The 14044-nt window shown below is 50.2% G+C and overlaps 1 protein-coding gene across 3 annotated transcripts in view; it reads left to right on the top strand.

Moving 5' to 3' along the window:
• The window catches only part of MGLL (monoglyceride lipase), a 102431-nt gene that overhangs the window by 33405 nt on the left and 54982 nt on the right, over positions 1–14044 (top strand). For all 3 annotated transcript variants that reach the window (XM_006091300.3, XM_023756143.1, XM_006091298.3), the window contains exon 3: positions 7186–7292. In XM_006091300.3, the coding sequence (XP_006091362.1) occupies positions 7186–7292 (107 nt within the window). The remainder of the gene's footprint in view (positions 1–7185; positions 7293–14044) is intronic.

The raw sequence follows: 14044 nt of genomic DNA, 5'->3' as shown, positions 1-14044 counted from the left end.
AGGGGTAGGAACACCCACTGTGTCCCTCTGATTATTTGTTTCCTCCAACAAACCCTGTTTTCCAAACTTTTCCTAGTAAAACGAGCAGAACATTTCTTCAGTTGGGCATCCAGTTCTCCCTTTAATGAAGCCTGGCATTGCTCAGAAAAAGGCAGGCAGGAAGGAGGCTAACGTTCTCTGCTCAGTGCCCGGCCATGCTAAGTGCTCATTTAATTCTCCTGACGGCCTTGTGAGGGAGGCATTGTGATCCCCACTCTACAGATGTGCAGATAGAGTGGGGAGTGGGTCCCACCAGGTCCAAAGTCCTGTGGGAAACAGGTGGGGGCCCCTTGAATGGTGGTGAGTTCTTTTTCTCCCAGCACTGGTCTCTGTCTTTCAAGGCACTGGTGGGGCTGCTGGCTGGTTTCCTGCCCACCCTTCCAGGGTTCCCTGCACCCTGTGGGTCTATGAATGGGCCTCACCATTAAAGGGGTCAGCAAGGCAGAGCAGATGACTGGGAGGGCAGAGGCCTCAACCTTGACCTACAGAGCCCTTTAGCATGTTTTTGCATATATTTCTTCATTTCATCCCCAAACTCCAGTGAGTTGGTGCCAGGTACAGAAATTGAGGCCCATGGAACCCAGAAACCAGTTCATGGGAGGGCTGGAGCCTAAACCCGGGCCTCCAGGCTGCACGTGGACCACCTGTGTCACCAGAGAAAGGGCTTCATAGTGGACAGTGCTTTCTCTATGCCAGGCAAGACCCCGAGTGTTACGTACACATCTTCTCATTTACTCCTATTGCCCTCTGCGGTAGGTGTTGTTCAGATTATCTCCATCTTGCAGGGGAGCAAACTGAGACCCAGGAAGGTTTGTCACTTCAACAATAAATAAGTAGTGTAACAAAGGGAGAGTTAACTTTTTGGTTGAAGGGAAATTCCACTTTGTCACACCTGGGCATGAATAAGCAGGCCCCGGCCTATACACTCTGAGGAATTCTGCAGCGTTTTCATTTAAAGGGTTGCATATGCTTTATGGGAGCTGCCCTGCCTCCCAGGGCTGGATGCCAGGCAGGCCATCTGCTCCTGGGCCAGGCCTCCCCCTCTGATAGTCACTGCCTTCTCCCAGAGCAACCAGCTCCTAATAGGCTGCAGCCATTAAACATGGCCCTGGAATAAGATCTCCACTAGCCTTTTCTGCAACCTAATTTCTACCACCGTGGGTACTGCCGTGTCCGCATAAATGCCCTGCTCATTTTCTGCTGCTGTTGTTGATTGAGGCTGCAGAACGCGAGGGGAGGAACAGTAGGATGCCCTGGCCGTGCAGGTTTCCCGCTCCTCTGTCCACAGCAGCCAGAGGGCCTTCAAGAACTCAGACCAGGTCACTCCCCTGCTCCGCACCAGCCTCTGTGCGGAGAACACCCCCTCCCAGCTTCTTGCTGCCTCCAGGGCCCCGCAGGCTCTGGCTGCCTCACTTCTCAGAGGTTGTCTAAGGCACCTCTGCCTCCCAGCAGCCTTCCTGACACCACACCCTTTGTTCTGTGCCTGGGATAGGTGCACCTGTATTGCCTTGGGCGGGACCCTAAACCCAGACTGCTCTCATTCCCACCCATAACTGTCTCTCTCAGCCTTCAGTTCTCAGCTGTAACACTTCAAGGTCTTCCCAGTCCATTCCATCCAGTCCCAGTAAAGCCCCCTGTGGTATCCTCTCTTTGTGTTCATGGCACTTCTCACAATACACACTTCTTCATGTATTCTTTTCTGAGTACCTGTCTTTCCTATGAGACTATCAGCTGTGAGAGGGTAGGGACAATGCTGTTTATCCATCTCTGTGTCCCCAGAGCCTGGCATGTGATAAGCTTTGAGTTGGTATTTCTGGAAAGTCTCAATCCAAGGGCCATTGTCACCGCCATGCTGTTACTGTAGGCTCAGAGCGGCCAGGTGACTTGCTCAGGGCCACGTGGGGTCGTGCTGGGAATCAAACCATCCACCTGGCCCGTGCTCTCTGTTCACGGCCTCCCGGCATCTGTGGTATTATTTACTCGACATCTAAGTTCCTTAGTGCTGCATGTTTCAGAGCATAAATATAACCATGATGTCTGTGAAACCCTAAGTGGTGGCCACCATCCAGCGTGAATGTGGAAGTTCCACAGAAAGCCGTGATGGGGGTTTCCCTTTCCCCAAAGAGACAAGACATAAAGACACAGAGCTCAGGATGTGGCTGGCTGCTATGGCAACTAGGGGAGGAGCTGGGAGGGGCTGGGACTAGGGTGGGCCTGGGGAACTGCTGGTCAGGTTTAGACACAGGATGGGCATAAGAAGATGGTGGCTCCACCTACAGCAGGTGTGTGGGGAAAGAGACAGGGAGGTCTGACAAGGGGAGGGGGTGTCCAGCCGGTAGGTGGCAAAGCAATGGAAAATCCTGGTGCCACCCTGCTTCCCAAGGCCCCTGCCCCAGGGCATAAGCTCCAACCTGGGAGACTACAGCGGGCAGAGGGGCCATACAGACACTCAACAAATCTTTACTAAGCTCCTACTATGCGCCAGCATTTTTGAGCGATGAGAGCTCTGCCCTCACAGAACACAATCTAGGAGGCAAAAGAAAACAGCACTGGATAAGTACCTTTAGACCAGCGGTCGCCAACTGGTGGTCCGCGGACCACTGGTGGTCCGTGAGTTCCGAAAGGTTGGCGACCGCTGCTTTAGACAGTGATATGTACTGAAAAGACTGCTTCAACTGAAGTGGTCAGAAGAGGCCTGAGATTCAATGATGGTCAAAGCCAGCATGCAAAGATGGGTTGGGAGCGGTGATCCTCAGCAGAAGCCCCTACAGGTGGGAAAGGGCTCGCCAGCCTGGGCTGGAGCAGGCTTGGACAGGCTTTCAGGAGCCGATGGTGTGCACTACTCAAATCCAGACTCAGTGACGGCACAGTAATAGCTTGAAATCGGCCATGGTGAGAACATTTACACCATGGAAATGGGCAAACACTACAAATGGAGATCACTTCCTTCCCACATCTTAAATACTTAGCACAGCCCGATTGGCATATCTGAGCATCAGCAAGGAGCCCAAAGCAGGGGAGGAGGATATTGTCATAAAGCAGCAGGCTTTGCTCTGTGGCAGCAGACAGAATGTCTCTGAAGGGTTTCCAGCAGAGAGGTAAATGATTTGATTTTCACTTGGCCAAACAGATTCTACAAAACAAAGCCTCATGTAGATAGGAGGAGGGGGGATTGATTTATCAGAATTGGGGGCCAGGAAAGAGATGAATCCAGTAACTCAGGAGAACTGCCCCCCCCTCCACCCCTTACAGCAGCAGCAGCATAAGACCGGAATGAGGCCAGTGGTCAGAGTGGGTGTCTGGAGATGCCTGACCTGGGTCTGGAGGGGAAAGGGGCCTGAGCCTGCAGGTGCTGCCAAGCCTGTGAAGAGAAGGGAGCTGAAGCCTCTGTACCTGCAGTGGGATGGCCATGTCACTCTCTTTCCAAAGGGATGGCAGCAGCAAGCTCAGAGGCCTCTGCCTCTCTACAGATGGAACCCATGGTTTACCTAGCAGGTCCCTGAGTGAGATAAGTGGTTTCAAAGTGGCTATCAGTCTCCATACCAACATGGCTTCATTCTCGACACTGACAAGTTCCATGTGGCATCTGAGCCGCATTGTCACCCAGGTTGCATATGGCGACAAAAGCAGGTGCCTCTCGCCCTGGCCTGTTGGGGTCAGTGGATAGAGCGTCAGCCTGAAGACTGAAGGGTCACAGGCTCCATCCCTGGCCCCAGTCAGGGGCCACGCAGGAGGCAACCAACGGATGTGTCTCTCTGTCTCTCTCCCTCCCTTCCACTTCTCTAAAAATCAATGGGAAAATATCCTCAGGTGAGGATTAACAAAAAACAAACAAAACCAAACCAAAACAAAAAAGAAAAGCAGGTGCTTCTCCACATCGACTGCACATGCTGGGGACCCGACCGCCATGGCTCAGTGGTTGAGCATCGACCTATGAACAGGAGGTCATGGCTCAAGTCCTGGGTTGTGGGCTGGGGAACTTTCCCACCCCAGGCCCATTAAGCCAGGGGCTCTTCTGACAGTGGGACTCAGCCTCAGCATGTTACAAAGCTTTCTGGGTGATTTCAAGGTGTGGCCCAAGTTGAGAACCACTGGATCAGAAGAATTTCTGTAGAGTAAAAAGCCAAGTATTTTTCCACATCTTGCCTCGGGGGTGGATTCTATGGACAGGCAATTCCTGGCACGATGACAATGCCTGGTGCTATTCTGTTGCACGTTAAGTGAAACCCCGAAGTTCTCTACCACGTTGGACCCTGATGGCATTGAGAGGCTAACTTTTGCATGACTGGCTTAACCACTTGTCCATTTGCATTAACTGTGGGCTCAGCTGTTGCAATTCCCAAAGGATGTTCACGTGCTGAGCCTCCCCTTCAGGAGGTGCAGCCCCTTTTGTAGGTCGGAGATGATAACTAGGTTCCAGCCTGTGCTCTCTGTGCTCTAAGTCGCTGAGAGGATCCCATCAGCTGATCTCAGTAGTGTCAAGGGGGCAGGTATAACTAAGTCAAGGCCCCACTGTGTTTCTTGTTTGGGGGGCTGTCCGCGGTCCTGGGACCCGGATCTGTGACCCTGCCGGGTAGGGGGCAGTGCTTGAGGCTGTCTGCGGTCCCGGGACCCGGATCCGTGACGGGGCATCCCATGGAGCAATGAAGAGGGTGTGAAATGTTTCTCTTGTATTTTGGGGAAAAGAGCAGGGAGGACAGATGTCAAAGGAAAATGAGGTTAACTCTGGTCCGTTGTGCTCTGCGCAAAGAATAAAGCATGTAGCGTGGTGAAACAAAGCCATGCTGTCCTGCCCCTCACACCCTGGCAGAGAGGAGTTGTCGAAAGGACACAGGCTGCCTGGCCGGTGTGGTTGAATGTCGAGGTCACAGTTCGATTCCCAGTCAGGGCACATGCCTGGGCTGTAGACTTGATCCCCAGTGTGGGTCTGCAGGAGGCAGCCTATCAATGATTCTCTCATCTTTGATGTTTCTGTCTCTCTCCTCCCTTCCTCTCTGAAGGGAATAAAAAATATATTTTTTAAAGGAAGAATACAGGCTTTTGAAAAAAAGGTGTTTATTCACTCAACACATATTCTCTGGCCCTTGCTCAGTGCCACTCGACTGGAGGACTGTTCTGGAATTTGCCACTTGGGCCTCTTGAGCTGACCTCACAGTAGAGGAGAGAGCCAGTAAATGGCCACTTGTGCTGTGCAGTGAGGGTCCAGTGCGGGTCAGAGCGGTCCAAGGGAGGGAGGCCCCCCAGGGGGGATGGAGGAGAGGCCTTTCTGAGGTGACGCCTGTCTGAGACCTGAGAAGCAGCCTTGGGAGAGCTGGCAGAGGGCACTCCAGGGAGAAGGGTTGGCAAAGCCAAGCCCTGAGCTGGAAAGAACCGGGTGCTGCTGAAGAAAGGCTGGAAGCCCCTCCTGAGGACAGGGAGGTGAGCCGGGAGGTGGCCAGAGGAGTGGCAAGTCAGGCAAAGGACAAGGTGACTTGTATTGAGCCCACTAACGGCCTGTTGGAGACCTGAAAGCCGGTGCTGACATGCTCCGATCTACCTTCACCGACTTGCCGTGACTTGGGCAATTAACTTCTCTGATTTCCACTCTCAACTGTGAAGAAGATAAAGCACGAGGTGATTTTAAGGATTAGAACTCTTGTCTATGGAGTTAACAGAGGAACTGACACATAGTAAATGCTCAATAAAATGGCAGCTACTGTTCTCCTCCTCCTCCTCCTGCTCCCTCCATCTCATGTGCACAAATTGGATGGGTGTATATCACAGCAGCCGCTCCTCGCTCCAGGGGACTCGAACATGGGTTATATGTGAAGAGTATGAGTCTTGACAGTTGTATATTTAAGAATCTAAATCCCCTCTCATTAAACTCCACCGCTGCTGGGCTGACACCAGCCAGTGTAAACACAGGGGTGAGCCATGTGCAGTGGGCGCTGTTGCTTGTGTCCCAGAGTGCTCTTGCCTCTTTGAAGGCTTTCCTGGGTGACTGAGGCCCCAGCCAAGCTCTGCTTCTAGCTCCGAAGGCTTCTGCACAGATCTTAGGTGCAAAATATAGCTGTTCATTTTAAAACCTCACAACCTTTGTCATTCATCCATCTATTCAGCATTTGCAGAGTGCCCACCGTGAGCTCAAAACTATGCTAGAAACTAAAGGAAAGTAAGGGGAAACGTCCTCAAGAAGGTTGTAACCGGTGGTGGAGGTAGGCGGAAGGCAGCTGTCACCACTCCTGTGACAGAGGGATTACAGAGCCCAGAGCAGAGACTTAAGACAGCCTTTCGGAGGCTGTAAAATCTCTCTCAGAGGGGAACCTTAAGGCTCAGTCTTGAAGGAAGGGGAGGAGTTTTCCAGATGGGGAAAGAGGGAGGAGAATAAAAGGTACACACATAGTACAAATGCCAGCAGCCTGGGGAAGAATGAATGTGGAAGTACAATCATTCCACACAGAAAGGGAAAAAGTTGTGTGTCAGGATTCTTCTCATTGCCATTGACAGACAACCCAGTGACCTCAACAACAACAAAAGGCAGGACGGGGGAGAATGCTGGCTTCACGTCCAGCTGGATTCAGGGCTCAAATACCATAGGACTTGGTGGCCCTCCTTTACATGGTTCTCTTCTGTTGGGTCAACTCATAGTTCAGCTTGGACCAGACGGTGGGGCCATTCTAGCCCACAGCCCAAGGCTGCAGTCTAGTGGGAAAATGAAAGTGCCTTCTCCTGACCACTGAGCCCGTCACTGTGGCCTGATCACGGAGCACCCTGCTTGGCTTAGGGCTGGTCCACCTGGGCAGCGTGGCTAGGGAGGAAACCAGCACCAATGGAGGGCCTGCCATGTGCCAGGCTGTCTGTCATGTTGACGTAATTTAGCACCTGCAGCCCTCACCACCCCTCTGCAGAGGAAGAGGCTGGTATTACTCTTTTATGGTGAAGAAGGGAAGCTTTCAGGATGGGTACTTTGCCTGAGACCTCACAGGATCTGGACTGCATTCTGTGGGGCTCCCATCAGCATTCTAAGAGCAATCCCCTCTCACTTACTGATGCATTTAGTCTGCCATCTGGTCTTTGACTTGTGATGTCATGAAAAGTCTGGACTGCTTGAGCTGCAGCCTCACAATCTACCGCCTTCCTGACCCAGCTCCCCTCTCTTCCCTGCAGGGGCCTCGTCTTTGTGTCCCATGGAGCCGGGGAGCACTGTGGCCGCTATGATGAACTCGCTCAGATGCTGGTGGGGCTGCAACTGCTGGTGTTCGCCCATGACCATGGTGAGTACCCCCAGGGCCACAGGGCACAGGGCCTGCGATTCTGGCCAGTGCCTGACAGTTTGGGGTGTAGAAAGGTCTAGTCCATCTTATCTCCATCCTTCTTCCCCCCCAACTATTCTCTTCTGATTCTCACAGTGAAACTTGGAAAATACATCCTCCATGGGATGTTTCTAAGTTTAAAAAAAATGTGTGGTATCTAAACAAAAAGCATGTCTGACCAGCAGTTCCTGTTGAGTTTGAAATTGAATGCACGCTACTTAGGAAACTCCACTGAAAAACCGAAGTGGAAATATGTTTATATAAGAACTTGCCCCAGGCCAAGCAATCCTCTTACATTTATAGAGCGCTTTCTGTACAAAATGAGCCCTGGTTGTCTCCCAGGGGACTTCAAATGGATGTGGTGCATCAGTTTCAGTACAGTTTAAACTCTGTTTTAACCACAAGAGCTTTACAAAGCATTTCAAACCAGGAGAATAGTAGGTCTCGGAAGACCATATCGGTCACAAGAAAACCCCAAACACACACACACATACACTTATATGCACACATACACACATGTCTCCAGGCTGAGTCTTTGCTGCTTTGTCATAACAGAATCCACGATAACCGTCAAAATGTATTGTTCATTGACTAAGTCAGTATGTAGTCCCTTAATTATCTCTGTGACATTCTCCATGGCTGGGAAGGCTCCCAATATGGACCTTTCTTTGCCTCACAGCCTTTAAAATGAACATTGTCATCCTGCACTCCTGTGCGTTGTCAGCAGCATGCTGCTGGACCCTTCACCCCAGACAGCAAAGTGGCTCAGACACAAGCATACCTGGGCCCAAGTCCCCACTGCACTGCGATTCCAAGCTGTGCTATCTTGGAGACCTTGTGTAACCACTGCAAGCCTTTAATTTCTCACCCACCGAAATGGGCAAGATAGGGCTATTCCACAGAAAGGGCTGTGGTGAGATAATGCATGTAGAGGGCCCAGCAGAGTGGGGTGCCTTCTTCCCCTTTACTCTGTTCTCTCTGAGATCCCCTCTAGCCACAATGCAGACCAGCTGGTGTTCTGTGTATCCAAATGGGAGACGCCAAGGCTCTTAGCAGGGCCAGCTAAGCTGAGGCTGGGAGTCAGGGGTGCGGCCCAGAGCCAGGTCATCTGTCAGGCCTGCAGAGGCTGCTGTGAACTAGAATGAGGCGATAGATACGGCTGCTAACAATGGTTTTGCTGCTGGTTTCTGTAACACAATTTGTAGAAAAGCAGGTTTCTATAAATCTGATGCTAACTGGATTTTAAGTTAAATCTTGTTTAATTAATTTACAGTTTGATTTTATTGTTTAGACAGGAATCTCGAGACACTGTGTCAGTCTGCCTGTGTTTCTCAGCGTGCCTGGCCGATTGGCACAGATTAGTACTCAGTATCTCATTTAACTGTGCTTTCCACTTTCACCTTAGAATTTTACAGGTTGACCTCATGGGCACAAACAGCTTGCTAGAAACGAGAATTACGATTCCTGACATTTATTGAGTGCCAACTGCACACCAGGCTCTGTTCTAAGCATTTTCGCACATTATCTCTGATCTCCCATAACAATGGATATTACAGCCTCATTTTGGAGGTGAGGATTCTGAGGCTGTGTAGCCAGGGGAGCCCATTGTCATTGCACCGAGGCACACACACCAGTCCTGGCAGTTTGATTTTATGCAACAGAAACCTGATGGTAGCAACTTAGCAAATAAGTCTCATGCTACTCGAAGTCTGAGGGAGACGCGAGGCTGCCTCGATGCCGTCCGTGCCCAAGGTGTTCTCAGCTTGTGGCTTTCACGCCCAGGGATGCCATCTCCTCCTCGTGTTCTAAGTGGGAGGGAGACACAGAAGCAACACAGAGGAAGGGGCTGGGCTCATATGAGGAAAGCAAACCTTTCTTGCAGCTCCCTGGCATATTCCAGCTACGTTTCATTTGCCAGCACTGCACAGCATGGCTACCCCCAACCCGCAAGGGAGGCAGAGAAATCTAATTTGTTAACTGTGTTATGTGCAGATCCACACAAAACAAGGATTCTGTAAGAAAGAAGTAGAAAATGCACGTTGCTAGTAGCCATCTTGTCCTCTGCCACACACACTCCAAGTTTATTATGTAAGAGAGCATTTCTCAACCATTTCTACTTTAAATGTTTTCTAGGTGTAACAGCTAACCCACAGAATCATGTTTCTATCTTATCCATCCCCATGTTCTTTCACAATGTTTTGATGTGAAGGTTATAATTAGCATCCTCAGTAAGGAGTGGCGAGAGTTCCTAATTAGCCCTGGGTTCGGTGTTATGCAAAGAGAAATGCAAGGACTCAGTAACTCGTATCCTCATGGTCCAGTGACCAGTCTTCACCAGAAAAATCAAGCAGCCTCTATGAAGTGCTGAGCTTTGTTAGAGTATTTATTACCCCGAGTGGTAACTATTCCTTTATGGTGGAGGCAGCAAGCTCCTAGCAGACAAAGACTGTCTTATTGTGTCAGTGTCAGCTTCTCTCTCTGCCCCCACAATCTTCTCATCTGCTGTGTGGGGCCCAGGACTGAGCAGAGAGTCGAGGCATCACCATTGGTTGTTGAATGAATGAAGGAGTTCATGATCCAAAATGGATCAGACCAGAAATGTCTCAAATATCAGCAGTAAAGTAAGTGTCCACATTCGCAGGGCATGATTGGGTCTCATCCTTGTGGAGAGGATCCTGCAGGGTGGCCACCGGAACTCGGAGTCTGGTGGCCAAGGTTGGGGCAGGGGTAGCAGTCAGGTGGAGCTAGACAGCGATGTGGATGGAGGCTGGAGCAGAGGTGGGGTGCCGCACCTCAGAGATACAGGGCTTTCCCAATGCCTGGAGGGCTGGCAAGGTGTTGGGTGCATAGGAGCTTGCTAGAAGAAGAAAGGGTGGGTGTGGACAGGGCCACCGGTCATTGAGAGCTGTGGTTCTCACATTGGCTGCGCATTGAAAAACACTGATGCCTGGGTCCCCTCCCTCCACAGAGATGGATTTCTTGGTTTTTGTGTGTGGCCGGAACATCGAGGCTTTTGAAATCACCCAAGGCTGAGAACCACGATTGTAGTCCGAAGAGACCCTAGAATAAAAAGCTGGATATACCAGGGTCACATGCTGGTGCCCTATTCAGGTAAAAATCCCCGCAGGAGGCTTAGGCAGCCCCTGAGGTTTAGGAGCAGAAACCGAGGGGGAGCCCCTGCTGGCGAAGCTCGGGGCCCGGTAACCAGTGCCTTCGCACACTTTGAGCTAGCGGAATCATTTAGCGGCAGAAAGAGGGTTGCTGCTGGACCCCCCGTGGGCCGCTAGGGGTCATATCGTACCCTCGGGAGGATGAGGCACAGGGCAGGGCCCCGCGAGGAAGAGGCATGAAACAGAAGTGGGGTTGCTGCGGCGACATCTGAACAGGTGGAAACCACAGAGCTGGGATTTTCTGTGTTGCTCTAAATATAACACTGGGTGGTGGCTCTCTCAGCACCCAGTCCTCAGTCACCACTGCTCTTGGTGACTCACTGGAAACCCCTCAGCCTTCCCTGGCAAGCAGATTCGGCAGTGCGACCCCGAGAGAGGGGCGAAGGAGGCCCATGTGGGTGAAGGGGCGGTGGGCGCAGGCCCCCGGTGACAAGGCTGCTGGCCAGGTCGCCCTCCCGGGGAGCAGCCCCTAACTGTGCAGTGGCCCACTTAAAGTGACTTTTGCTGGGACTGGGGATGGTCTGTCTATATTTACAAAGTATAAAAGAGTAATTGTCAACTGATTAACAGTGAATTAATTATTTGCAAATATTTGAGGGAAAGTGTTAAAGGAAGTTTATTTTGGTTTTTGGTCGTTTTTTGATGGCTCAGGCGCATTTTATTGGTTTTCTTTCAGAGATTTTTTTAAAACTCTGCTGGGGTGTGTGAGAAGAGGAATTTCTGAGCGAATGTTTGTGGGTGGCAGGTATGCCTGAGTAACCTGGGAGGGGGCCTACCCTGGCCAAAAAAGGGTATTCAGGGCATTCTAGGGAGAAAGAGGATGTATGTGTTTCCCATGCAGGGGGACAGGTTTGAGTCAAGGTGCTTGCTGGGTCTATTCTGAAATAGATTGCCACTAGTTACAGTAATAGATTCTTTTGTTTGAAATGTTTGAAAATGATGTTAACAATTTTTCTTGTCTTAGTAAATATGAGAATGAAAATCATGGAGTGAGTAGCCCTTTGATGCTTCAGAAGGCCCAAGCCCAGGACGGTGGTAGGGGGGTGGGGGTGGGGGGTGGAGGCGGGTGAGCTCTCTGCAGGTGCCTCGGGCGTCAGGCCTGGGGTGTGCCTGGATCCCTTTGCGGTCTCTGTGGTTTCCTTCCTCGCCTCCCCATGCCTGCTTTATTCATGGTTAGGCACACCCAAACCTTCTATCTTGGATATGACCCTCTAACATGAGTTTATTTGGTCACTTGCTTCTTTTTTGAATAAAGCAGAATCTTCCATGAGCTGTAGTTTGATCATCTGTAAAATAAGGATAAAAATAACAACAACAACAATAATAAAATTACATTGTGGTTGTGGGATAAAATAGGAGAAAGAGGGGTTCTCATGGTTCCTGGAAGACTTTGGAAACCCACATGGCTGGGCTTCACCCCAGACTGTCGGATACTATTGGGCAAATTCGAAGGAGGAGGCCGGGATCACCACAGACATTTCCTGGGTAGAATCTACATGAGGTGTAGTGCAGATGTAGTCCAAACTGGAAATGTACGATTTGCAATAAGCAGACGCAGCATTTCATATAGCAGGTACTACATGAGAACCTACCGTGTGTAGGGTTTGTACTGGGTGTGGAAATATGGAAATGATGCAGACCCAGGCACTGCCTCCAAGAACCCAGTACAACGAAGGAGACGGACAAGCTTTAAAAGTACCGTGAGCGGAGGAGCTCATGACAGGGCCCCAGTGGGAGTGTGCAGGGCTCACCTTGGGGAGTGAGTCTCCCTTGGGGAGTGATCATCCAGAAAATCTTCAGAGGACATGATACTTGTGACCTTGGACAAATCACTGCTCCACACTGAGCCTCAGTTTCCCCACCTGAGTCCTAGTATCTACTTGCTGAGGATTATATGCATGTGGCACCTGCTGGGCACATAGTAGGTGTTCCGTAAATACCTGCGCTGCCCTCCCCACACACAGACCCACTTCTCTTCACCATGCATAAGATACGGTCTTTGAGAAGAGAACGTTGTTTTCTGTTTCCTTCAGTTTCCATCTTTTCCGCAGCAGGTTGCTCACACTTCCCATTTTATTTAATCCGATAGTACTTCAGCCCATAGTGGGACCACTCTTGCCCATGTCGCTGTCACAGAAGCGGCCTCTTTGCCAGCATCTTGGGGCTTCCCTCTGATGACGCCTGGAGCAGCCCCTGGCTTTCTACCCACTGTTGATTCCATTTTTGCAAATATTTAGAAATGATTGCTGTGACGATACACCGAGAGTGCCGAGTGATTCACGTGTGACTCAGGCACGTTTGTAGTCTGAGCCCTGTCTCATGAGTTAGTGTTGGGGGCTTTCAACGCCAAATGGGTGCTCCTGGGAACCCAGTGCCGTCTCTTCTCATCTCAGCGCTGGAGTTGCCACCCGGGTATCTTTCAAAAGGAATTTACCCTAAGAGCAGATATTCCTTCAAAATTATTCTTGTGGCCCCCAAGCTGGAACTATTTAAGGTTTTCTGGTAAGGAGAAAACAGACGTCACTGTATGCCTCTTGAATAAGCAGTTTCTGAAGGGTTCATGTGAGTTACTTTTAGGAGGATGCATTAAAGTCACATCACTTACATGTGATGCTGTCTTAGAAAGAAAGCCTGAATAATACATCCTAGGGAAGGACATTCTTCTCAGAAGAGGTTGCTGTTTGTCGCGCTTCAGGGCCTTGAAAGACCCGGTTAGAGGCAGTTCAACCACTTTCTCGCTGTGGGACACGAGGCAAATTACCTACCTCTCTGAACCTGTTTTCTCATCTATAGCAAGAGAGGAATCAGTCTCTCTCTGGCCCATAGGGTCAGTGGTGGGGGCAGTAGGGGGACGGTTCAGTGAGATAACCCACCTTGAGATAACCCACCTAGTGGGACTGGCTCCCCCTAAGTATTCCATAAATACTGGCCATGATGGAGTGACTTCTTATGGATCTTAGAAACAGCCAAGTTTGACACTAGTTGCAGTTTCCTACTGCCTAGTGTGTTTTCCAGATTTGAAAAGTAAATGCAGTGTTACTATCTCACGGGGTCTTTATAAAAGTTCTCACATGGTGAGACACTTATCTTTAATTAATATTTATTGTACTCCTGAATGTCCACTCAAATAGATTTTTGAATATTATTTTGCTTGACCCTCATGACAGCCTTGAAGTAGGTACAGTTATTATTACAGACGAGGAGAGCTGGTGAACACCGTGGGACGCCTCTTCTAACCCACAGCACAGGGCTCTCCTGGCATTTCCCATCCTCCGTTTCATTTATTCTGCACACAGGTGTATAGTCTAGACCAGTGGTCGGCAAACTCATTAGTCAACAGAGCCAAATATCAACAGTACAACGATTGAAATTTCTTTTGAGAGCCAATTTTTTAAAACTTGAACTATATAGGTAGGTACATTGTTATTAACGTAATTAGGATACTCCTAAGCTGGCCTTTGCTAAAAACGTCCTCAATCTGATTGAGGTACGTTCGCTGAGGTCGACCCCTTCCAACTCTCCCATCCGCACTCGTCTTGTATA

The sequence above is a fragment of the Myotis lucifugus genome, unplaced genomic scaffold, assembly GCF_000147115.1.
Source record: "Myotis lucifugus unplaced genomic scaffold, Myoluc2.0 scaffold_90, whole genome shotgun sequence".
NCBI classification, from domain to species: Eukaryota; Metazoa; Chordata; class Mammalia; order Chiroptera; family Vespertilionidae; genus Myotis; species Myotis lucifugus.
Note: the sequence above shows the minus strand (reverse complement) of the source record. Positions and strands in the feature narration are given on the sequence as shown.